The 27,175-nt window shown below is 42.3% G+C and overlaps 1 protein-coding gene and 1 long non-coding RNA gene across 3 annotated transcripts in view; one reads left to right on the plus strand and one right to left on the minus strand.

Moving 5' to 3' along the window:
* The first annotated feature begins 334 nt into the window (after nt 1-334).
* Nucleotides 335-7,375, plus strand: LOC140218510 (uncharacterized). The gene is made up of 2 exons (XR_011894794.1): nt 335-657; nt 4,349-7,375. It is a non-coding gene; the product is annotated as an uncharacterized lncRNA (long non-coding RNA).
* The window catches only part of LOC126531127 (ubiquitin carboxyl-terminal hydrolase 2-like), a 275,489-nt gene continuing 255,462 nt past the window's right edge, over nt 7,149-27,175 (minus strand). For both annotated transcript variants that reach the window (XM_050178540.3, XM_050178539.3), the window contains exons 8-14: nt 26,196-26,260; nt 24,209-24,312; nt 21,085-21,162; nt 17,498-17,576; nt 17,007-17,108; nt 13,987-14,110; nt 7,149-11,126 (exon numbers count right to left, since the gene is read on the minus strand). In XM_050178540.3, coding sequence (XP_050034497.1) covers nt 11,039-11,126; nt 13,987-14,110; nt 17,007-17,108; nt 17,498-17,576; nt 21,085-21,162; nt 24,209-24,312; nt 26,196-26,260 — 640 coding nt within the window. In that variant the 3' untranslated portion in view covers nt 7,149-11,038. The remainder of the gene's footprint in view (nt 11,127-13,986; nt 14,111-17,006; nt 17,109-17,497; nt 17,577-21,084; nt 21,163-24,208; nt 24,313-26,195; nt 26,261-27,175) is intronic.

Genomic DNA, 27,175 nt, shown 5'->3' on the forward strand with positions numbered 1-27,175 from the left:
TGATGCAGTAATCCCATTTCAAAATCACGTTATGACAACGCTGAGCACTAAAATAGATCGGTTGGTATAAAAATGGACTTACCTCGCCTCCATGAGACATGGCGATTGCAGCGCCCTCTTTCTTTTTGACCTTGAACAGCGGAAGCTCCGCCGGCGCCAGCTTCCTTCAAGTTTACCTTTTAACACTAGTTTCGTATGAACATAAAAAAAATCGAGTATTTACTGTTTATTATACAAGAAAAGTATATATTTCATTAAATTACAGCTTAATTCTGTAAAGGTTACATTTTGTTTGATTTGTTGCAAAGTTTATTTTAGAGTTTTTATCATTTTCGAAACAAGCGGTACTTTGGATTCTCCTGGCTCCGCAATCACTTTCGAGTTTCAGCCACTGCCGGTTGCTGGGTGCATGTAGTGCATGGCTTGGCCGCATGGAGGCATTGCCGCGTTGCAGTGGCGGCTTTGCACTGCTCGTGTGGCTGGCGTTGTTCGATGTGATGTGATGTAACATCTTCCGCTGTAACTTCGTTTTTGTGTTCCTTTCGAATTTGTGGCCACAACAAGTGTCTTTGCGACACAGCCGCAGCGCATTGCGAACACTTTGTTTTTGTTCTTTCAGGGCGATGTTTGAGAGCAAAGCGTTTGGATAACAGTTCGGTAGGTTATCGTTTTCGCATAGCACGCCCGTAAACTGGTACTATCTGAAGTGCTGTGTATACTGGGCATCCAGGTTCAGATAACGACCACCCCACGCTGCCTATTCGTCAGACCCTGCAGAGTAAAGCTTAGCCTTCCGGCGCACTGCAGGGTTATATGAACTTTATCGAAAGGGGCTAGCGCGCAACACGACTAAACGCTTATTTGCTCGCTTCCCATTGTGTCTGTCAGCAGCACCAATGTGTTCTCCACTGACCGTCAAATAGTACGCCAATCCAAATACGGCACCCAGATATCTTTGTTAGCATTACGTAGTGCGGAAATTCATTGTCGCCTATTGCAGGGTGCCCATCCAGCCGCAAAGCATAATGACAAGGTAATGTTTTGTCACATAAGGTCCATCTTATGTATATCATTTTATTGTGATGCCAAACAGTTGTACGGCTGCCCCCCCCCCCCTTCGTTTCATAGAAAAGGAGGGGGCAGGGGGGGGGATGCTTAGGTTCAAAAGTTTGAACAGCTGAGTTGTATGAAGTACTTGGTGAAGGAGGCATTGGGAAGGTGTATTGGCAACATAACTGCATTGCCCTGTCACTCGGCAGATCTTGTACAGTGTATGAAGTCGCCGAAGCTTCAATTATGTAATTTGCAACATTTCAAATAAAAGCCAAAGTTACGCCAGTTTCACGGCAGAGTAACTGTTTTAGTGTTAGTGCATGGTATCCAGTTAATATGTGACAGAGCTAATAGAGGGCGATTATTTAAGGTTGCCCTGGTGAGGATGGAGAGGGCGCTAGAAAGAAGTAATATCGGGTTTAATCTCATACAAACAGGCGGGTACAGTAGTAGAGCAGCAACTCCCAGGTTTATTTTATGCGGATGACATTGTGTTGCTAGCTAATAAGCAAAGTGATTTGCAACGTCTGGCTAATATCTGGGGACAGGAAGGCAACAATTTAGGTTTGAAATTTAGTGTTAGAAAATCAGGTGTTATGGTATTCAGTGAAGACAGTGGAGATACAGGGCCAAGAAATTCTTCGGGTAACAGAATATAAATACCTTGGTATATGGATAAACGAAGGCAATAGATATATGGAAACACGGGAAAAACCCATAACAGTAAAGGGAAGAGAAATGCAGCCATAATGAAGCACAGAGCGCTGTGGGGATACAATAGGTACAAGGTCCTCCGAGGTATGTGGAAAGGTGTAATGGTTCCAGGACTTACTTTTGGAAATGCAGTTGTTTGCTTTAAATCAGGGGTACAATCAGGACTCGACGGGAACCAAAGGTCAGTGGGTCGCCTCGCATTGGGCGCTCATGGGAAGACTACAAATGAAGCTGTGCAGGGTGATATGGGCTAGACTAGTTTTGAAGTGAGGGAAGCTCGCAGTAAAATTTAGTATGAAGAACGGCTGAGGAATATGGAAGAAAGTAACTGGGCTGAGAGAGTGTTCAGGTATCTGTACAGGAAAAACATTGATTCAGAGTGGAGGAAAAGAACTAGGAAGCTTACCAGCAAGTATGTGGCCTGTATGGTGGGCAACACAGCAACAAAGAAGGTCAAGCGAAAAGTCAGAGAGGCTGAAATAATCTCATGAGTGGCGGCAATGAAAAAGAAACTTGCCATGAGTAACTACTTAGGAGGAAAAAACGAAATCAGGAAAGAAACGAACACGCACCTATAAAGCGAGATATAAGACAGAAGAAGAAGCATGTGCTTGCTGCGGTAAAGCTAGGGAAACGACAGAGCATGTTTTATTAGAATGTGAAGACTTCTACCCAGTGGTCGATTTAGGCACCACTGGCCTCCTTGAAGCCCTTGGGTTCAGCGGGAGCAGTGGTAAAGCAAACAGGTCCGCAATAGACATTAGTAAGAGGCGATTGGAGGATTGGTGGAAGAAAAGTAGGGAAACGACAAAAGACGGAGACGTACAAAAGCACAGTTCACAATAGGGAATCACAAAATTTGGCCGTGATAGTTCATAGTGGTTTTTTTTTTTTTCATTGTTTAACCTAGGTAGGACATTAGGCAGTATAGTAGCAAGAGCTTGGTGGCGCAACCCACCGCCCCGTTCCAAAGGGGACGCTCATAACATCCATCCATCCTGTCACCCACCATGGCCATTCAATGGCTGTGATGTTCTGCTGAGGAAGACGCTGCAAATTTACTGGATGCCACAGCTGCATTTTGATGGGGGTAGAATACAGAAGCAATCGCGCATCAGGTTTTTGGTACGTATTTAAAAAACCTCAGTAGCTCAAAAGTAATCTGCTGCTCTTCACTATAGCATCTCTCTAAGCTACTGCATTGCTTTGGAACATCAAACTTTATAAAGAAATAAGGCTGTGCGAATATCGAAAATTTCGAATACAAATCAAAGTTGTATTTGATTCTAGAGTTCGCTATTTGAAGTAGTTGAGCCTTTGTTCCACTTTGAATATAAGGGATGATACTTATTGGAGCCCCGACAGAGGGAGCTCAGTGTGAGCAGGGTCTGCTAAGAATTATCCTGCTGAATGATTTCCAGTCATTCAGTGAGATTGTCTTGCTTTGAGGCAGCCTGTGCAAGAATTTGTTGTCTCGATATAAGCAGACCTGTGTATTATTTGGACAGTCTCATCAAGTTAGATTTCCTTTAAAGTGATGTGCGGTGCAGCAGTATCGCACTTCTCCCCTTCAATGAACTGTGCTTGCACCTGGTGATGTGCCATACTCGTGTTTCAAGACTTTCATTGTCATGATGCACCAGATAACTGAAAGCAGTTTTCTCATTTACCAACTCCCAGTTGATCGGAGATCTAGTTGTAAACGGCTTTCAATGCATGTACCAAAAAATCTCTTTACAGGAGTCTTTTCCCTTTTTTTTATAAGCAAGCTCCACATGAACACCATATTTCACTTTGTTTAAAAATATGGAAATATTCTGTATTGAATTCTGTATTTGCATGCAATTTTCCTCAAATATTCAGATTCAATGAGAAAATTCCACTATATCAACAACACTAAAAACATAAATAAAGAGTGCTTATTCCAAAAGCAGCCCAATGAAATTGTGAAATGGTGCATGCGCAAGCAGCAACTTGTATACTTTAAAAGACAGTTACATAGACCTGTGCTCCCATTACCTTGGAATGGCCTGTTGTTGGCTCTTGTAGATCATGATGTGACATTGTTTGCAGCATAGAAGATAGACCCAAGCTTTCTGGTAATGGCATCATCAGGTTGTGCTAGAATTTCATTATCGTTTCTCTTAGTGCTTTAGAGCTGTTTGAATTCGAAGTAACCTTTACAACTGTCATGAGTGTCAACAAAACATTTACACAACCTCCATATAGGAACCTGAAGCAATTGCAAAAGTTGTGCAACGTAGCTAGCTTTGATGCGCAGCCTCGGGACGGACATATGCACACTTTGGAGTTGAAAGACTTGGTAATAATTCCCATTGTGACAAGTAACTTGATGCATTCTGACCACATATGCAGCAATGCATACATGGAAACAAAGGACAGTGCTGTAGCCAAGTATAGAAAGAAATAAGGGGTCAAAACCTAGCATGTAGGTGTTTGTGCCGCTAATCAAGGAGCCTAAGGACAGAGTTTCTTACTGAGATTCCTAAAGTTGACTTTGCAGCACAGGTCACCACAATAAGCAGATACTGATTCATATTCACTCGCCTTAATTGGCAAGTTTCAGGAGCTTTTGACTGAACCACAACAGTCCAAATTGGAAAAAGATAGCTTGTGTCCACAACGTCATACTGATGTACCGGCACCAAGATTCTGGCGGAAAAGCCAACAAAATGGAAGTATGGCCTTCATTTTATCTTCTGGTAATTACCCTCTTATGTAAACTTAACAAATGCAGAGTTTTGAAAGAAACGTCATCAGTTTGAATTGATTTATTGTTTCTCTTGAGTGCCCTTGTAAGAGTACAAAGTGCCAATAGGAAAAAGAAACAGCAATGTGTATGAATGTGTCTTATGCGAGAGCAAAATATAGAACGATTGATTAAACACTATATGGAAGCGAAATAAATGAAAAAAAAAAACATCCTTGTTGAAATATTGGCTCCAGGCTGTGGCTTCCGGTGTTCACGTGCAGTTGATCTGTTTCAAGTCTTCATCTTCCTGCAAACCCTTTGTCTCTCAATTATTGCCTGTAGCCATGATTACGGTCCCCAGAGTTTAAGAGAGATAGTATTGGCCTGTTTTATTCTCATACGCTGGAGCTATGTTTGCTCGACAATGTGGATTGTAGCAACCCATGTTTTAGTAAATTTTAAAAAATGGTTATAGTTTATTATGGAAGCAAAATGGAGTCCTGCTATTTGGAATGGCAATGTCATAAGTGCTGGACCATGCGAGTGCAGTAATTTGTGCCACAAATATGTCCTGCCATACAAAGAAACTGGTGGAAGTGCTTCATAAGCAAGTCTACCAATTGTTACAACCAGGTGTCTCTTTGCATAAAAAGGAATAACTGATTCAACATCGATTAGGCCACAAGAAAGATTTCTAGACAGCAGAAAAGAAGACGACAACTTCAATAATGAAACAGCTAAAGAGGAAGATAGAGACAATACTGACCTGACAGGCTACTTCGGTGGTGCCTCTGAAGGCACACAGACAAAAGGAAGACTCACAAGTTGCTGCTATATCATTAGATATTGCTGTGATTGCTTCACGCTTAGACTGGTTTTATGCTATGAGCTTTCAGTTCTTTTTGTGACAGCGACTGCTAGGTTCCCTTTACTGCAATTTTTGTCACTGTCTTGTCACACTTTTAATTGTGGCTACGAGCACAATATCAGCTGCACACTAAAAAACAATCTCGCCTCAGCCAGGAATTAAACCTAGCTGCACACTAAAAAACAATCTCGCCTCAGCCAGGAATTAAACCTAAGTCAGTTGCACAGGATATGAGCATCCTACTATGAAGCTTCCCACAAGTTATAAAGCACTGCACAGGTTGTATTACTAGTTGTGACATTGCTTCAAAGATTTCCTATATGGAGCAACAGTCCTTGTCGACGATTTCAGAGGTCTGTGCCAAACAGGGTGCAAGGTGTGTTGTGCCGATCGCTGTGTCACAGCAACATGACTAGCAGCAAGGCCAAACATGAAGGTGCTCAAGCCACAGCTCACTGTTACCACTGCATTCTTAGTGATGGCTTTTAGAAATTAAGGGTTTGTAAACACGCCACGATCAGGTAAAAAAAATGTTAAAACAATTTAAATTCTACATTTTTACGTGCCAAAACCATCACCCGATTATGAGGCACTCAGTAATGGGGGATTCTGGACTAATTTTTACGACCTCGGTTTCTTAACAAGCACCCACTACTGCTGCCAAGATATGATATAAAAAACTTGCAGGACGCTTAAGCTTCACCTTCAAGAGCGGAACATGATAGCATTCAAAAATCCCCGACTGCTTCTCAGACATTCAGCAACTGCAGCTTGCGTACCCGTAATGTTTTACTGAAAAACGCTGCCGGTGAACGCTATGCACGAAGGTGAGCTTTCTGGTAGAAACAGGGACCCTTGCATGGGTCGCAGATGCACGGAGGCAAGCACCATCTGGATGTGTTGCAAGGAACCAGGCAGGCTGCTCTATTGAATGGTAGAAACACTGAAAAAGGGGTTTGTGTTTGAGTTCCTGTGTAACAGAATTATGTTTTCTCATATATTGAAATTACAATCTGATGCTATGATGTCTGTAGGTTGTGCGCAAGTCGTACTTTACAATTTTTCTGACGCATTTTACTTTGAGAAATCAGCAGTGTATCTGTGCTACATGGAGGGCTTGCATGGTTCGAAATAATTTTTCGCGAAAAGATAGTTGACACTGGACGCTGACACCAGATTTTCTGCGACACAGGGCCCTTGATGCTATCGTGTTAAATATAAAGATAACAAAAGGCTCTTCACTAACATGAGCAGTTGGCAAAATGTTGACACAGATTCAGGAAAATTTCTTTCAGTTACGCTGTATAGAAAAGTTGTCCGACGGCTTTTACGAGGCAGCGTGGCTTGTCTCAAATGTCAGCCAGAGAATGGCCAGCGTCAGCCTGCGTCAGCCCTGAAGCAGCCATATGACCAGACTGTCAGTGAGAATGCATAGCTGGACTCCAGCTTTACAGCCTCGAAGCGGTCATGTGATTGGGAAGTCGGAATGCATAGCCAGACGCCGAAATCTGTGGAGCTGGTACAGCATACAGGGACATGCACTGACAGCCCAGAAGTACACAGCTCGAGTCTAGCGAAGCATTTGATACAGTAAAGTGTTTGCAAAGTCTAGGGGTATATTTTGGGCACTGGCAAGCTGGAACCCTGGGAAATCTGAAACGTGCAAAAATCCCTGGTACAGCTTCGCTGTCCTTGATGTAAGAGTTGCTCAGATTTGCATACATATGCGAAGGATTTTCTTTTTTCACACTACTCATTCAAAAAAGTAAACCTCTACTCATAGACACAACCACACAGGAGGCCAAAAGCCTAACACTGTTTATTTCACAAAGGATGCTTTAAACTTCGAACATGCATGTGCTTCACATGAGTGTTGCTTCTATACGCAGCGTGCATTTGCATGCACTCCACCAAGAAGGTGATTTCTATATGACAAACAGAAGTGATTTGTGGCTTTCACATTTTACACAGAGCTACAGAAGCACTTGACTTCAGGAAACAAAAAGAGAGCCGGCTATAGCATGTCTGCTACACCTTTGGCCTGTAAACCAAGCAAGCAATCCTGAAAATTTCAGATACTTCTATAAGTGAATGCATGTACGAATGTCAATATGCGCTTTCTGTGCAACGCAAGACTCGCCCTTGCACATTATCAACGTTATACAAATTGGGCGAAGCCAACAAGAGAATGTGTTTCTTCATGAATTCTAAATAAACAAATTACGTGTAGGGAAAAACATCTACATCAATGGGTATTTATTTAGAATTTGCTTAGAGCAGGCCAAGGGTCCATATTTATGTGCTATTAAACATTCTGCTTAGGACTTGTAAACTGACCAACACTCCACGTAGCCCTCTGATGCACATGTGATGAAGATCTTCTGAAGAGATCGCAATCTGTACCTTCCTGACCATGTTCACAGCCTGCTCACTGTTTTCCTTCTCTCTCTTTTCAATGCAACAGTACAGTCATAATTCAGCAGTGCTTGGTCTGAGCGATTAGAACAACAGGTGAGACCTTACTTACTGCCAACAGTATTATATTTCTCTCAAAAAAATGCAAACAGTGCATTTCAGATAGTCTTTTCATGTAGACCTGGCAGGTTGCATTTACTGTTGCTGTGGTGTATGTACAAAAGACTGTTTTACACGTGTGGCATATCAAAGAGTGCTTGCCTTCACTATTGTAGGACAGGTACCGATTGTTTGTAACTAGCTGGAAAATGCCGACTCTAATTTTGGAATTTCAATTAAGTCGTGCATTGCAGTGCAGAGATTCCAAAAGCATCTGTAGTGTTCACATAATGGCAAGTAAGCACTCATGAAGCCAGACATTTTCACTCAACAATATGCTAAGGCATCAGGGAAGAAAAAATGCCATCACAGAAAGAAGAAGAAAAAAAGACTACTGCTTTAAAGCAACCACATATGAAAACAGTGTTAAAAGGTGATAAAGTTCTAAGATCTAATGGACGCACCTTCTAAAGAAAAATAAAACTCATATATCTTCACTCGCAACACACTTAAAAACAACATTGGCACCCCTAAATAGCAAAAGGTTGGCAGATGCCACGCTAGAACTTTGCTTGAAACAACAAAAGCCTGCACTTGCTGTGAACACTAATTAAAGCCGCTATAGCAGGCCGTGCTCAAGAGTTTACCAGCAGAGTGCCAAGTTGGCTGACACCAACACATCCTGCACTCAAAAACACAAAAAATAATTTCAACAAAAACAAGAGCAAGAGGGAGTACTCTCTCTTGACCCTCTGCACTGAGAACTTCAGCTTCTTTTCTTAAATAGGACATACTTTGAGAATAAACATGCTTATATACAAACGTGTGGTTATATATATATATTTATATATATATAGCATTTCAATAAGCAGTCAATTACATCTGCAGTTTCTCTTTCACTCTGCAATGCCATCGAACTGCAAGACTTCCGTTGCTTTAGCTGGGGGACTGAAAATAAGAGTGCACCTATTAATGTCAAGGGGGAAAGCCCTCGGCACTTTCAGACCCAGCGATGTCTGAGCCACATACATGCGTGCAGATAGCAGCACTCCATGTATGATGTGAGATAACCTGGGTCACCCTTGTTGCTCTCATGTTCTTTGTTCATGCTACCGAGAATAGCACCCCAGATGCATACACAACTCAGCTGCCCAAACACACTGACCTGCTGCCCTTTCACAATGCGGCTGCAATGCTGATGTCCTTGCACGACGATGGCTACAGTGCACACCTTGGACACACACACCCATATCACAGTAGCTTTCTTCGAGAATGCTTTGCACCACCAAGTGTTACGGTTCCAAGCTTTGCATTCACTCGGCACACTGCTTGAAAACAAGAGAAAGTGAACTATACTACGAGGTTGGTGCTGGATAATCCAGAGGGGGGGGCACCATTTAATTGTAGCACACTGTTTTCTCAATGCACTGTTCAAGGATTTGCTCACACAGAATGGTGTAATAAATGCTCTAGCATGTGCACATGGGACGACACATCTGCGCTAGGTCAACAAGCTTGACAGGAAACACTATGTGACTGGCAGCTTCACAGCAGCTGCAGTGAACTCGTCAATGCACAAACCAAAGCCTGACATGTGCACACCCACACACACACACAAATTACCTGAAAAAAGAATGACAAATTCCAATGAGGCAAGGGTGCAAGGTACAAAAAAAATGAATTCGTCATGCAAGCAAGATTTGTTCGTTAGACCATCCACAAGCACCACATTTTCACTAGCTTGATTGCAGTCTTGACTTCGTGTCCACAGATAGAAAAGGTACATAGCAGTAGGTGTACCCAGAACTGCCAAACTACCACGAAAAAAGTTGCAAGGAACCAAGGGGTGCTGGCAGTTTGATCAAAATTTTCGGTCGCAAGTAGCGTGACTCATAGCACAAAACATTGCTACAGGGGGCCAGTGACATCAGCACAGGTATGAACGCCCAGAGTTTCCATTTCGCCAGTGGTATAATTTTGATGTGTGTGTGACTGCCAGGAAAGAAGGCCTCCCCAATTTGTGATTTCTGGCAAATGTTGCAGAAACATTTTGAGTCCCTGTTCTCAAGCACTGGCAGAATATTTTACTCTCTGCAGCCAAGGTGCTATCATGTTATAGACATCACCTTGCTACTCACGATAACGTCATGTGAACTATATAGAAATTGTTGAAAGCAAGCTACTTCCAGGCAAGGACTATGCAATCACATTTTTTTTTATATTACAGGGAACCACCTATGGAGGAGTTCAAGGTATGCCATTCAAGGAAGAAAAAAGAATGAAGCTGCTTTTGTTTCTCTTGTTTTACTATTGTAACCTGAGGCATGCAGTCTGCGAGGGTCCATTAACTGTAAGGTGGGGCACATTAAAAATAGTTTGGAACACTACTGTACAGCTAGAGCTGACCCATGATGCCTATTGTACAGTACGATAAATATGTTCATCTATGCAGCCCACCACAATGAACAACATGCCGTCATTTTGAAGTGTTTGCCCTGTACGACTCCTTTCAGCCCCATTCACTTAACTTTCTTCATGGCAGATCAGCCCACCAATGCAGCTAGGTGAAGAACCAGCTCGAGAGAGCTCCACACGTGTTCAACTGAAACATCTCGGTAACCGAAAACACGAAAGCAACATATATTCGAGCACAAGCTCCACTATGTCACAAAGGGACACGAGTTCAGTAGAAGGATGGGCAGTTGGCATTCACTCACGAGTCTCACTTGTGCAGCTGCACATATGTGTCCATAGCAGGCCAACATTTCCCAAGAGAACAGGGTAGCTGACAGTGCGCATCACAAGCGTTGGCTAGTGCTGCCATCCCTCCTGGCTGGTGTGCACAGGAACCAATGCCGTCAGCACAGGATGTGAAGTGGGCCTTTTTGCAGTCGGTGCTTAACAAATGTGAGCCCGCTATTTTTGTGTGACCTGTTCAGATGAACTGCGGCATGGGTGGCAGCTCATCACGACCGCTGACGGCTGCGGTGTGGAGTAGCTGCAGGTGTTGACTGCGTCGAAGTGGGACGGGCGATGTCTGTGTTGTCATCCTCCTCCTCGGCAGTGGGCTGCCAGAGGGAGCAGTGCGTCTGCCAGTGGCCCGGCCGTGCCCGGTGGCCCGTTCGCCATGTGGGCCACCTGTCCGGGAAGGCAGAAGGCACTGCGGGGGCGTGTCCTCAGAGACGCGACGACTGTGTGGCTGCCTCATAGAACAGCACATATGCTTCTGACGAAACAACGCGTGAAGCACTCACTTCGGAGACCCTGCATGGAACAGCAAAAAGAATGTTTTCAGCACTGATGGGACCATTTCGTACAAAGCTTTTCTTTCTTGAAACAATTTCAAAAAGAGCATTTCTTAAGACTCCTTTTGATATGAAAATTTTTTTATATGGTGTACAATCAACAACAGATATTTCGGATGCCCAAGTTTTAGGACATGCCCGATACTTCTGACACCTTCATGGCACCGCCACATACTTCATAGAGTCAATGTATTAGAACATCCGAAATTTTACATGCGAAATTCCCTCACCGTCCAATTTTCTGGACGTTTTGCCGTGACTGCAGGTCCGAAACAGCATTAATCGAAGACACCACCGCCGCATTTTGATAATCTCGCAGCCTCGAACCGGCGCTCTCACACGCCAATCCGCTGCAGCCGTAGCCATCACCGCGACAATGCCAGGCTATATACTCCGTTCCATACATAGCAGTCAATGCTGTGGAAGCTACGCATGAAGTTCAGTCAAGAAAAGTTATCACTCCGCGCGTTTCGTCCACTCTTCACGGCGCGCCAACAGCGTTCGCTCGCGCGAGCATGCAAGGGAGGCTGTTTGGTGCCGCGCTTCTCACTGAAAGAATTCGCCGCTGTCAGCAATGGTGCTAATCCGCATTTTGCAATCCTCGCAGACGGCTTCGAAGTGCTGAAAGCATGGCGCATTGCCATAATGCCAGTTCCCAAAAGTCAGCTTCGCCACAATACAGCGGTGTGACGCCTTGAACCATAGGCAATGTATTGAGGTGAAGCATACCAGTGGGAAGGGGGCAACTGTCACGATACACAGTATCTATACCTTAAAGGAGTCCTGAACTGCCGCTTGAGATTGGTGAAAAAACAGTCTGCAGATAGCATACCGTGTTATGAACACCTCAGACAAATTTTGCAGTCCCGCACGGTGTGTGGAGCTTGCAAGCGGAGTTCGCGAAGTCACTTTTTTCTCAAATATTCTCTTTTTGAGAAAAGCCTGCTCCTATCTTTTCTGGACCATTTATTTCGTAATATAGCAGATTCCCATACGTGACTGCTACTGGCCAATATCAATCACTCAAGAAGGGTGTTTGGATCAGTGCACTTCTTCCTACTGTTACTGTATTTATTGATGCACTTTAATTTACAGGCTGAAGCTAAAATATAATTTTAAATACGGTTATAGTTACGTACTTCTGGAAGAAGCCAACTGTCGTCTGCTCATGCTCGGCCGCCCGCGCAGGAATTAAACTTTGGTCACCCTGCTTATTGGTGTTGTAGCTGTCAGGTCTTGCTCGTTCTGAACACTTAGCTAGCCTCGAACCGCGGGACACTTAAGGTCAGACCACATGCACAGTTGCAAGCATGCGCTCACTTCTTGCACGCTCCTGGTTGGACACCTTGGCAGACTTCACTTTTTTTTCACACCGAGCTATTGATAGCACTAAAAAATGCGCAAGCTGGATGTGAGTCTTATCCGTCGGCCAAGCTGATGCACAACAAAGCCAGTCTGCACAATATAGCACAGCAAGACTGGAGTATGAGCACGCACTCAAGCCCCGTCATGCACAAAGCAAATGCTACGCATACATACATTTGTATGAAGCTGCTGTCTGCTACATAGTGTAAAGATCATGGCCGCTGCGGGGTGCCGCAACGCCTAATAAATGTACTGGCAGGCCTTCAAAGCTATTCATGACGTGCCTGTGGCGATTTGAGCTCTTGAACACAGTAAAGGCACACTTTTTTTCTTTCTTTTTTTCCGGATGTTCTTGTGGTTCCTATGGAGTTCAAAAAAGCAAACGTTGACTGCATAGCTACAGTCTTGATCTATCACTTTCACAATTTTATTGCATTTACAGTTCTGGTGTTCCTTCCAAAGTTCCGAAGTTGCAGCTGGTTTGCCTATGCTTGTAACCTAGTAATGTTATTGATGTCACAAAGCAGTCTATATGCAATGAGTGAAGAAATTTACTACAGAATCTTGCATCCATGTAGCCTACATATAAACTAATTGCGTTTTGTCAGCAGGGAACATTTGTACCATATTTCTTTCTTAATGATAGCTGTGGCTTTTAAGAGGCAACAGTGCAATACACTTTCACTAGAGGTGCAGCAAATTGCAGTGAAAGCTTTCCCCATGCGTATGTTTGATGCACACAACATATCCATTTGCAATGCCTTATTGATGGACTGACACGAAGCAACTGTGAGCAGCCAACACTTCCTTCCGAATCACTCTGGCATGGTACGGTGCTGCCATCTATGCTCAGCATGTGAAGTGTGTGATCCAACATGTGAAGCAAGTGAACCCCTGTACACACCTGAAATAACAGCTAGCATGTGTAGTTGTAAAAGATGAAATGTAATTGTCCAAGGTCTGGAGAATGCTAGTAAAGGTGCAAGGCTGAATTAGTGCTCTCTTTCTCATCTAAAGTTGAATGTGAAGGGCTGCCACATAGCTCAAACAGCTAACGTCCAAACAAGGAAGCGGTTCATAGGAAGATGGAGAGGCAATAGTAATTGAACAAGAGAATTGCTCTAGGCTGTAGCCAATGCTCCCCCTCATTCCACCACTGTTGATTACAGACAGCTGATTTGTTTGACATTTAATTTCAACAAAGAAATATAATATTGAAAATATGAAAATTTATAAAAATTCTGAAATTATTTTTTTAGAGAGCACGAAATTTTATTCTCAGTGTTAGGATTCACCAAGAGTTTTTAGGTAAAGTGAACATCTGGCAAAAAGGTGATGAAACAATTAATACTTGATTTCAAGGGTAACAAGAATGAGATTGTGTTGTCCATAAAACTGAGAGGTCGCGGATGCAAGCATGAGAAGAATGAGAAGCGCTGAGAAAGTTCATTTACTTTGTGTCGTTGCATTCGTGCCATTCGCCAGACTTGGGGTGCAGGCAGGAAGCTGTGTAGTGGCCAGAGTAGGTTGAGCCACTGTGATTAGACACCGCGTACAGGTTGTACATCACATAATGACCTGCAAGAAGCCCAGATGCGCAGCAAAATGAGCATTCATGATGAGTGCACATAGGAAGTAAGGTTCTCAAAGCTTTTCACATGAGGGGCAGTGAGTGAAACTCTACTACAGTCTTGAAATGAAGCATGAAGTCACTAGCTGCATTATAATCAACTGGAGAATGATAAACATTTAACGAAGCTCAATCCTTATCCTTTAATATAGCCAGAACGTGACTGACTGGCGCAACTTTTCTTATAAATTGAAACCAATACACAAGCCATCCTCCTTTAACTGTGGCGAAATGCGCGTGCGTTCAACATTTCTAGCACTGCTTTCTAAAAGATGCAACAAAGTGGTAATAATGTCTAACTTTGTAGGGGGTCAATACAAGTATAATAATATTCCCATAACTATATTTCAACCATTATGCTATATTATAGAACTTATGTTCCAACACAAACAAGCTATGAGAGGGGTCATAGTAAGTAGGCTATGCCTTAATTTTGACAACCTGGGATTCATTAATGTGTGCCCAAAGCACAGAACATGGGTGTTCTTGCATTCCACCCTGGCCAGAATGTGGCCACTGCAATAGGAAATCACACTCATGACTGCGTATTTATTTTAACCCTTGTAAATCGCAATGAACGGTGCAGTATCTCTATCTTTGCGGGCTGCATTCTGATTTTGCATTTTTTACAGTTTGGATAACCCAAAAAATATCTATTATAGTGTACTGTAGACATGATGTCATCCTCATGTCATCTTATGCTCCTACTGAGTACATTTAAGGTGCTTTAAATAAATTTAACTAAGATTTACTGCAAATGAACTTAAACATTACTTATTACTGCAAGCTTAACAGCCCATAAAATATCATGCGAGATCTAACGTATGTGTGAAATGTACGGTCGACTGCAATCCACTACAACCCAGCGAAACACTGCCCACCATATAGAAGCAAAATATAACTGCTGCCCATTAGTGCACTGTCACACCAGATTGAACAATTAAACAGCTATGTGCAATCTCTGCAGATATACTGTAGCACAGAAGGATGACTTGGAAATTTTTCTGGTATATCAAGATGCTATTGTGAGGCAACTACACTTGGACACCATAACGTGCCCAGCAGTGTTAGTAGTTTCTAAATTTTGACAAAATGTTTGTGGCCACTGTTCAAACTTTGCAGAGTTGCCGCCAATTACTCTTAAGGAGGATGCCCATAGAACAGTTTGCCATGCCTTGTAATTGAAATTGTTAGGAAAGGAAAAGGGGATAATGCTTCTGCCAGTTGGCATGTAGCAGGCTAGGTCAAGTCCGAAGTAAAACAGGAAATTAAACACAGACTGTTAGATCACACATTAAAAACATTGCAAACATTAGTTTTATGGTGAGACGACTTAATTGCAGGAAGAAGAGCAAGGCTGCGACAGCAGTCTCAGAATCTACGCTCTGCAGGGCACTAATCCCATCTTTTTTGAGTCAGAGGCTGGCGCAGACCGGATGCCATTCTCCCTTAAATCACCCTGAAAAGCAGTGTGATGAGGCAGCCTCGATGAAATGTTTTGTAGGAAAGTTGTATGAAATCGACCATACTACATTATCTTGTATGCTGAATTGCAGCACAACTTTTTTCTCTTGAAGTATCCATGGTTGAGAACATTTGGTGAATTATAAATGTGACATGTTACACCTTGGAAGCTGGTGCCGTATTTTTACAGTACTGGCATAAACCTTGTCGTTATCTTCATACCATTTCCTCACTTGCGAAAACTTTCGTAAAGGTGGTGCTCTAGGCATGTTGGAAAACTTATTTATCACTTTAGCTTGACTTAACGATGTCCCTTTAAGGAGGGGTGCAGTGAGAAATAGATTTGCACCCAGAAGAACATGTTTTAAAATTATTGCAGCTCTGTGTTTATTCATTGTTTAAGACTGCATCAGCAAAATGTTTTTCACACCAATGAGCCAGCGTCACTAATGCGCCAGTCTTACCTGCGCAGCTCTGGTGAGAGCGACCGCAATTTTCAGTCTGCTTGCAAAACGATGAAATGAACTAGTCTAGCAGTGTGCATATATACCAGACACGATATATACTTGACTAAAGGCAGCACTCATAAAAACTGCACCTCCAACTTGAAAGCCCAAGATTCGAAAAACACAAATACTTTGAAATGAATTCAAAGACGGAAGAGAGCATTGCAGCTTGTGTGCAGGCTGTTGGTTTCTGAGCATGGGATGTGCGTGATCTTCACACATCATTGTGAAAAGCTCTGCATTGCAGTCATATCTAATGCCATGAAGGGCACTGAAGGCGACTGTATCCATGAGTGTGCTGTGGCGACAGCGACAGTAGTGAGGACTATAGACGGGCACTACCTGTGTGGTGTGCTCGCATGAACAAATATTGCATTATAACAGCAACAGAGCTCTCTCTTTTTGAAAATAGAAATCAAGGGCATTATATATGGCAAGAAGAATTATACCACAATGGCACGCCCTATATAAGGGCCGCACCTTGTCAAGACTGCGAAAAAAAGAGTGCTGCTCTCAGACAATTATGTACAATATTTTATGGCATTTCTGATGCGTCGGAGAGTTATACCATGAAACCTGTAACTTCAGCTGCAGGAGCGGATAGATGACGGTATTAGAAACAAAGCTCATGCCCTGTTTGCAAGACTAGGACAAATCACAGGGCATGGAGTCACTGATTGACAATCGTGAATATAGTGTCCATCTTAAGTAAGCCTGTCATCAGCAATCGCAGGACTATTTCTGTCCTCATGCTGCTAATGCGAGACACGTAAGCTCTAATGCCTCCAATGACAATGCAACGACGACAATGAGAGCTAAGGTGTAGGCATAGAGCTTTGTTTGATAAAGCAAGAAAAAGAAGAAAAGCACTCACTGTTGGACATATATGGGCAGAGATCAAGGTTCGTCAGTGGGAACTCGATACGAGTGTTCAGCTTCGCCCGAAACCTTTCACTGGGAGAGAATCGCTTTAGATCTGGCAACACAAGTCAAGGATAAAAAGCTTTTCCAATGTATCACTTATGCTCCATTTTGAGCCACTACTTTGAAAAATAAATACTTTCTAAGTCTGCATTTTAACTTTTAACTGTGGGCAGGTACTTCACTAATGTTTTTCACACACGTTTCCTCGGGCACATAACAACGCCAAGGTGTTGCAGATGGTGCTTTGACCACCTTTACAAAGAGGTGTCTTTCTACCGACACACTGCTTAGGTGTCTCGCTAAACGTCACAAATGTTAGATTTAAAAAAGTTAATGAAATTTATAGCACATGACAACTACTCATCTAGAGCCTACAGAAATTAGATCACTATCAATATGCACAGAAAAATATTTTTCTAATATATCAGATAAAAAGGATACGAAGCACAAGAATTTTTGGACACCGGTGGATGGTAAAGCTTTTCGTGCATTTCTGACGGGTCTTGCAATGAGAGCAAGTCTGAAAATAAAAAACAGAACAAAAGAGCATTTAGAAGGGGGACCATGTGTCTTAAGTAACAGCGAACAAGAAAGCATAGTGCTAAACACGAAGCCTATTTTCTGCCGTTTATGCTTGCCTAAACACGCATAGATCAGGCCAACTAAACATTTAGCAACATTTTACACTCTTCCATATCCGTTATCTTAATGAGTTAGTGGCCTCAAGTACCAGTTCTTTCAAATCAAAATTGCACCAACTTATTTTCGATGAACAATATCCAAATTTCTGTAAGCAGGCTTTCCCACACATATAACTTGTCCTAAACAGGATGGCCATGTACCTGCTGTTACCTACTGTTAAACAAGGAACCAGAGTCTCGAACCTTAACTTTTTTTGTTCCGATTTTCATTTCAGTTTACTGAAAACGGCTCAGTTCTGGTTCAACTTCGGAGCAGGAAGTTTTAATGGTTCAAACCACTGTTCATGTGCATAACAGAAGAATAATTACAGAAAAATGGCACCCAATTATTTTGTACAAAAATGCGACACTGCAGCTAAGCTGCACTGAAAGATCACAACAGTTTGTTTTTCAGGCTGCATATATAGTGGCAAAAGGATTATGTAGACTGAACACCAATGCTGTAATCTATGTGAATCGAAACTTTTGAAGCAATCCTATGACGGCCTGCAAATAGAGGAAGTTGAAACAAGACAAGGAGCAGGGGAAGAAAAGAGAATAAAGAAGAAGTGCGATAGAACAAAATGGAGTCTGTGTTGTGAAGCTTTTAAGTGCAGTTTTATTACATATTTTAGTGCAGTCAACAAAACGATGTTCCCTTTTGTTGGACAGAAGAATGTGGTGATGCCTACCGAGAACTGGTCCGAATAATATTTTAAGATCCTGTGTTGTGCTTACCAGACTTTGCGCTGCCCTTCGAATAGAATACTGATGCATTTCACTATGGAACGGGAGCAGTCTTGTATCAGAGAGACTCATCCCGACAACCAAACCAACAGCTTTGTGTAGTTGAATACTATAGCTACACGTTCAACAAAACTGAATTGAACTATACCACAACAGAAGAAGAAGGTCTCACCATTTTAAAAGCCATTCGCTACTACCGTTCGTATTTGGAAGGTGCAAAGTTCAAGTTTTACACAGACCATGAAGCACTAACGTACATATTGAAGATGGCCGAACTGAAAGGAAAGATAGCCCGTTGGATGGCTGAACTACAGCATTTTTATTTTGAAGTAGTTCATCGCCCGGGAGCTTCTATGAAGGATATGGATGCAATATCACAATTAGTCATTATGCTTCCAGACAACCATGAAGAGGCAAATGTTGCAAGGATGTGGGAAGGAACCGAGGTTTTGTAACATACTAAAAATGGAGGAGTTGCTGTTCCTACTTCCTTGGTTCCAAAAATATTGGAACTGTATCATGATAGGAAATAGGAGGCCATGATGGCTTTTGGAGCACCTGCATGAAATTGACAAAAAGGTTCTCCTGGCCTCGTATGAAGCAAGAAACAAAAGACTATGCATTATCACGTCATAAATGCCAGATTAACAAAGTAAGATTTAAACAACCAACGCAAAAAATGGTTATACCACAATATTCTAACAGGCCCATTTGAGGTTGTTCATCTAGACTTCCCGCAACTACGAAAAAAAGTTTGAAGGAGTTAAGGAGAGACAAGCCTTCCTGTTGTGCATTGACGAGCACACCAGGATGATTGCAGCAAAAGCTGGTAAAGAAGACGCTAACAGCGTAATTTCCTTTTTGAACAGGAAAATGTTTGGCAATGTAAAAGTAATTGTCTCCGACAATGGACCTGCTTTCTGAAGTCGTTAGCTAGAGGAATGGGCTGAAAAGCGTAACATCAAGTTACGGTTCACTGTGGCCTACCATCCTACTGCAAATGAGATAGCTGAAAGGGCTACCAGGGACACCAAACAATGCGTTAGCATGTGCCCACTACAGCATTGCCAGGTGGTTGTAAATGTCTGGAAGAGGCAGTAGCTCACCGCAACCACTCGTATACATCTGACCTGGGATGCACTCCTCTGTTCGCTGCAACTGGGAGACCAGCTTATCTGCCCATGGATATAAGCCTCGGCATTGACAAGAACAAAGCTCACAGAAGCAGCAAGAACTGAAGATAGTAGATCGAGGTATCGTGAAAGAATGAAGAAAAATTTCGACAAGAGGCAGAATACAACGTTACTAACACTCGACTTCGATGACTTCGTACTGGCAAAAAGAGGGCCAAGTCTGAACGCCGGCCTATAACGGACCATTTCGTGTGATCAAAACGGCAAGTCAACAAGGACACTTAAAGGCCATATGATACATTGGTCCCAATGACACCATGGATTAAACAGTTGGGAATATATTCAGGTATCATCCCAGGAGGGATGCAAACAATGCTGGGGGGAATGAAGCAATCCTATGACGGCCTGAAAATACAAGAAGTTGAAACAAGGCAAGGGGCAGGGGGAGAAAAGAGAATAAAGAAGTGCGAAAGAACACAATGGAGCCTGTGTTGTGAAGCTGCTAAGTGCAGTTTTATTACAACTTTATTGAGGGAGACAGAGAGAGAGAATATATTGAGGGAACGCAGATAGTTATCCAGCGTGCTACTCTGCTCAGGAGGAAATGGAAAAAGAAAGAAAAAAATAGGGGACTAAGGAGTAATGATAAGGACAGGCAGTAGCATGCAATTATATACATGCTTGTGCTCAAAGGGCCCGTTTACCACCTTGAATCTAGGCTCTTGTTAACTCAATATTCTGAGAGCTCTGATGGCTCGCTTCATTGATATATCCAGTTGATGGCATAGTAACACTTTATCTGAAAGGCCTGTTAATTGGTGCTAACGAAGAGACCAATGTCTGCCATTCACAGGCACACTTGGGGCAACCAACAAGTATGCATGCTCCACTGTCTCAGGTACTTTGCACGCCTCACAGTTTGGCGAGTCAAGGCACCAGATATGATGCGAATATTGGTGCGTTAACAAAACCTAGTCTGCCCCCGGATGCGATACACTGAAAGCTGCTACATTTTAAATTACAGAAAGCTGGCATCTATTTACCATTATTATTTACCAGTATTATTTACGTATGTGAATCAGCATAGTTGAGTCACAAGTGCACGCAATGTATAGATGAAAAACTCCAGAAAAGGTGGCCTACCTGAACTGAAAACCATTATTCTTTCCGTTCAGTATCGGACCCGAGTGAAAAAACTTGTAACATCCCGGTTCAGTTCAGGTTCTATCAAAAATAATGTGGTTTTTTTTTTCAGTTTTCGGTTCAGTTACGGTTTGGTACCCTGCCTGGGACACGCATAATGAAAGTTTGGATGATACGGGGAACAGAGGACGGCGACATAGATGTCACCAGGCCGCATGTAGGCACGTTAATTACTATTCTAGCCTGATGTCTGCAATCTCGGTTAGGTGAAATGAGGTGTGCAAGCCACAGTGTACGTATGTCAGATGGGCAAGCTTAAACTTACAGGTTTCTCGTCACCGTCGAGCACTTCTTCTTTGGTGAAAAGGCTCAGGCATTGCTGGATTGTGACAGGGTCTGAGCTCTGCACAATTGCAAAGGCACATAAACAGTCAGTATATGCATGGACACAGAACAAAGGAACACTAAATGGCACAACAAGGAAAGCGATGGTATATAATGATGATCCTCATTACTCCATCTATTCTGCTCTTGTCAACGGCTGTGCAAAGTGATAAACTCTGGCAATAGCAAGCCATAGTGGTGATAGAGCCAGTGAAACAGTTTGAAAAGGGTAGGGCTCAAATGGCACAAGGATAGAAGCTATGTTAGCAGAGCTGTAGCTGTTCCTGCATCGTATACTATGGTTGTGCGAATATTCTAAATTTGCAGATAATGAATAAAATAACGAGCTCATATGGTCCTTGAATCGAACAGTCACTATTCAATTTTGTGTTTGAATGAAATAATCATTACTAAAACATTCTAATAAGCTCTTAATAGTTTTCAATACTTTTACATTGTTGACTTTACATGATCAAACATGAAGTTGAAGCAAAGATGCGATAACTTTCATCCCATTCACAGTGTACATAACAATGGATGGCACACTGTATCGCTCAGACAACCAGACTCGAACACAATCACTCTCAATGAAATGTTGAGTGGACGTGCTATTCAGCAGTAGGTATCGTTTCATACTATTTTTAGGTGCAGAACCTGTGCCCTCTTATCGGAATAAATATAAAGGTGTTTCATCGCAACACACTTTATACAATAGTGACACCATCTGCCGTGACCATTATACCTAAAATAGCACTTTCTTCAAGCTCCGTCACCGCCGCAGACAGCATCCATTTACGGTTCCGTCGTGAAGGGATATAGATATTAGATGGCCAATAAGGCTGTTTACTTAATATAATAATGCAAGACACTTATCCTTTAAAGGGGCCCTGAACCACTTTTTATTGAAGTGGAGAAAACCATTTACGTGAAAATAGGCTATTTCAGAAATACTTTGCAACAAAAAGTACTTCAATGCATTCAGATGAAGCGGAGTTATTGGAAATCGAACACGGCCTCCACTGTGCTCCCGTTCCTTCTTCAATGCCTTGCACTGTGAAGGCTATGGCGCAGAAGTGTGTCCACAACGCTCCGCCTTCTAAATTCACCGGCGCATTTCATGATAGCGTCGTCCCAGTGCGGGTGACACTGCCAGCCGCGGGAGCGGAGTACACGCGGAAGCGTGGCTGGCTTCGCTTAATTCGTATCACCTGTGTAAAGATATCGTCGATGTGGCATGAAACCTTATCATTGGTCGTTGACTGCCAAATTCATAAAAATTAAATTTTCTTATTCAAGTTTGCGTTTTTCGATCGCCCAATTCGGAAAATGCTGCAGCCCCTTTCCATGCAAGAAAAATCGATTGGCGACTGTACTTATTTGCATAAAAGGTCGAATTTCAATACAACAAAACTTCGATATAATGAAGCAAATTGCCAATTTTACCTACTTCGTTATATTGCAGTTTAACTGCATGTGATAACAGTTACAAGCATACATATTTTACATGCTGATATCGCCGATAACTGCTTTAGATTTACTGAATTACATTGAATAATTCATGATATTCATGTTCATTATATCAAGGTTGGGCTTTACTCCTATTGAGCATGAATTTTATGTTAGTGTGGCTCGATGAAAGCACAGCTCACATGCGATGGAATAAAAGGGGTTCTGAGATCATACTTTTGACTATTCATATTTTTTTGCATTGAATCAAGGTCCTAAACTCGTCTGCTCCCAATTAAACACAGGGCTACAACTAATGCTGTTAGAAAGGTTAATTGGCTGCTGGATTGGCGATACATGTTACTAGCACAAAATCAAATGGGACACAAAGAGAAGACAGACAGCACAAACACTGGATTACAACTGACATTTACTCAACATGGGCCTACACCAAACAAGGATTGCACCAAACAGTATTATTATCGTGCATACATGTAAGTCATCTTCTGACTAAGAGATTATTCCTTTTTGTGATACCAACAGAAGTAGCGCTAATACAGTTATTCCTATACTTTTTCTTCATGTTGGCAGTGCAATATTTGAGGAAACATGCACACAAAGAAACAATGTAGACTGGGTAAGTGAGGACTAAGCAAAGCGAGAGATTTTTGAAGCTCTTGCTCACCAGCAACAACCACAATAAATGTGTGAACACTCCATCAGTGTGGCACTAGCATGAGAAAAGTATCAGTACTTGAACGAAAGTTCTGCAAGCATGCAGCGGCAACCATGTTTAGTATAGTACATTTCTTTAGGACATTGATACGGGTATTTTCACATTGGTCGTTAAGGGCATTTTCACCCTCGCTTGTGCACAATTGTTCGGGCCGGTATGCATATTTGCAACAACGTAATAACACTCAGTTGATGTAAATACCAGCACTCACTCCATCTATATTGTTTTCTCGTCTGCGTGTTCTCTGCAATTTTTCACTGCCAATATGAATATAAACTGCAGCAACCAACTCGCCCGCCTTTTCACTTTGACAGTTATTCCCACCCTCCCCTTTTTTTTGCTGCAAAAAGGCACAAAAACCAATCTATTCTATTCTGATTTGAAGTGACATAGGATATTTATGTTATCAAAAAGCAAGCGACACTGACATCTTTGACTATGTCCAGCTAGATGTCATCGCCCTGCTGTTGCTTCTACATGCATGCTGTGTTGTCTCAGGCTATCATTTAGTCAACCTAGTCAACTTCCAGTTTGTCCTATATATAGCATCTTCAACACGATCGAGAGCGGTATTTTCTAAATGCACCCAGTTCTGCACAAAACTCGGGTGGTTTGTGTGTAAAGAAGTGCAAAGGCATACTTTTTTGCACAGGCGGATTTCCTAGTCACGTCAATGACGACTGGGAACACAAGTGCCAACCTGTCTGGAGCTGAGAACAAAGCTGGGACGTCCTGCCTTGCTGCCACTTTCTTTACTAGTTTCTTTCTTTTGCCACTTTTGCATTGTGGTGTCTGTGCCCTCCCTCTGCATACAGCTTTTGTGCTGGTAACATGTAACAAAAGCTTGTCTTTAAAGGAATTCATGTGCAAAGGCGGCTCTCACCTTGGGTATCGGGAGGGAGAGATCCCAGAAGGGGTCGAAGGTCACCGATTTGTGGCCGCAGACACTGCACTTGAGCGTGCTCTTCAGCTGGCCGACGAAGCAGTCTGTATAAGGAATAGGCAGAGTGGTCAGTGGCAAACACCTTGATGCCACATCGTGATTGATCAATTTTGAACGCCTCAAAGCAATACTGGAACTATGGGAGACCAGCTGGGGTGCCTTAATCAACATGTGTGCAAAACTCGATAGAAAAGCATGTTAGCATTCCACTCCTGCCGGAATGTGGTCACGGGAGCTGGGAATCGCACCCACGGCCACATGTTCAGCAGCAGAGTTCCACAGCAACTACAGTGGGTGCCAGGTCAAGAGGCAAAGTGCTTTTACAAAGGGGTTCAAAAGTATGAAAAGGAACACACAATCTACGTTCAAACAGCGATTACTGCTGGATCAATGTTCAAACAGCTATTACCGATCAATTTACGCTCAAACAGCTATTACCGATCAATTTACGCTCAAACAGCGATTACTGCTGGATCAATGTTCAAACAGCTATTACTGATCAATTTACGCTCAAACAGCGATTACTGCTGAAGAATGAATTGAAATGCAACTTAATGGTACTACGCAGGTAGAAGAGTGAACCAATGTGCTATGTAGTTCTTGTTCTCACAGCAGAGCGTCACATGATGCTCTATTATACTACAGCAAGAACGAAGGACATTTAACAGTTCAGTCCACCATGTCCACACAGCCAGTCATCTTGCACTACAAAATGCCATCAGACTTAGAAACTTGGTGGAACAGACACTCGAGAAAAGAACAATACCGCAAGTTACAGGCAGCTTCACAAGAGCGAGAAGTGGGAAGGCACAATGGCGATTCCCTGTACAATTGATGTGCTTGAATTTAACCACATTGAACTTCTTCTAAAGTGAAAAGCTGTTAAGGGTTCATTGAGTAGTTTTTTTGGTACTCTGTAAATGCCTGCTTCAACCACTATGGCTGAGCACACTGCCTTGATTTAAAATGCAACACACCTACTGGCCAATCCCAGTGATAATGGTGATGCAGAAGCGGCCGAGCCAATGACAAAGGCAAAAGCAAAGACCCATGATGAAGACAAAAGGAATAGAAAACAAGAATATTTACCAAATACAGGCCCACGTGCACATGCAACACTACGTGAACTAATGTGAAGTGCTTTTGCAGCATTACTTCCGAGTACACATTTGATTCTGGCAGTTTAAGAAATTAGCTGCCACAAAACGAATTACTGTGGAGGCTACTGCCAAGGAGAGGACTGCTCAAAATCAGATGGATCAGGTGCCTCGTAGTAATCAGAAGCCATTGAAATTTTTTTTAATCATGTAACTGGCGTTAGCCACTTATGCATGAAACACTCGACCGGCATTGCGTTGCTAAGCCCGAGGGTGCGGGACGATCACATGCTGGCCGTGGAGGCCATATTTTGACGAGGGTAAAAGGCAAGAAGGCTTAAGTATTGTGCATTGGATGCACGTTAAAGAACCCCAGGTGGTCAAAATTAATCTGGAGTGCCCCAGAACGGCGTACCTGTGTCGCATTGCGGTTCAGGCACGGAAAACCCCAGAATCAAATCTAAAACTCAACAATATTCAAGGTCTTTCCGAACAGCTAATTTTTTGCACCTGTGTCTTTTTCCATTTTTTTCCATCAGCACATTTGCAAACAAGTCAAACAGAGCAGAGGAACTTTTACAGCAATTCCTGTGGGCACTAAATTTTGCAAGCTGGCCAAGGCAGATGAGAGTCACACTGCAGATGAGAGGAGGATGAATCTGCACTGTGAATCATTTGTACAACCAATAATTCAACCACAGCACATTTGCTAAAACCACAATTAATAAATTATATTGTAAAAACAATTAAGTCTGTTTTCCCTGAAGTTTCACGATGGTATCTAGTATTCACAGTCAACTCGCAGCTACGTTTCTGAAAATTATACCTACCCACAATCTTGCTGTCGTCATATCGCAGATATCGTTTCCAGGCCTCTGCTGCTTTCTGAGACTCACTGCAAGTAATGTCAGCACAAAAAGAAAGAAAACTGAGCCACAACCTTTGCTAGGATTCAACTAGTTCTACATGCCAGTGCTCCATCTATCTATCTGTGCTTTATGGGATATTATTAAAATTAACCTGTTCTTATTTTACACAATAAGTGCCTAATGACTGACGGAACATCGAAACAATTGTAGTCATGCTGTCTCAAATTTTCTGAAAATGGTCCTACACTATTTCTACCAGCACGAAGCAATCGTAAATGTACCTTCTACCAAAACATTGACCGTATACTTTTCTATATTTTTGCAATTTCATGTTTGTACAGGATCTTACCAGAACATTTTCTCATGCATGAATGAAATACTGAAAGTTTACCTTTAAATTAGCAATAATGAAATCTTAGGTATGATATTCGAAGTTCCATACTCCCACAGGCACCAATAACCACATATGCGAAGTTCTAGCAGAGCATAGGCATTATATGTGTCTTGCAAGGTGTCCTCAATAGAACTTCCATACAGTCTTTACAGTCAAACTTGCAGAAAGAATGAAAAGCACTTTTATAACAGTCAGGTTCAATGGTGTACAGGCTATGTTTTACATTAGGTGTGCAATGTAACCATGAACAGAATGAAACCTAGAACATCTTGAAGTCTTACCACTTTTTATACTGCTAAGGTTGATGGTGATCCTTCGAACACCACAGGAATACATATACGAGGAGTCAATTTCATACATTTAAAACATTTCATAGTAACAAGGAGGGAAATCATTGAAATATGATTGCGACTTGTGCATGTTCGTGGTATTTAATACGAGACATATATATATATCAATGCACAATAAACACCGAACAGAATGGATGACTAGAAACAAGCACTGGATGGAATGGTTTTTTTTTTTACACAATTAACTTATATAATGA

The sequence above is a fragment of the Dermacentor andersoni genome, chromosome 5, assembly GCF_023375885.2.
Source record: "Dermacentor andersoni chromosome 5, qqDerAnde1_hic_scaffold, whole genome shotgun sequence".
Lineage (NCBI taxonomy): Eukaryota > Metazoa > Arthropoda > Arachnida > Ixodida > Ixodidae > Dermacentor > Dermacentor andersoni.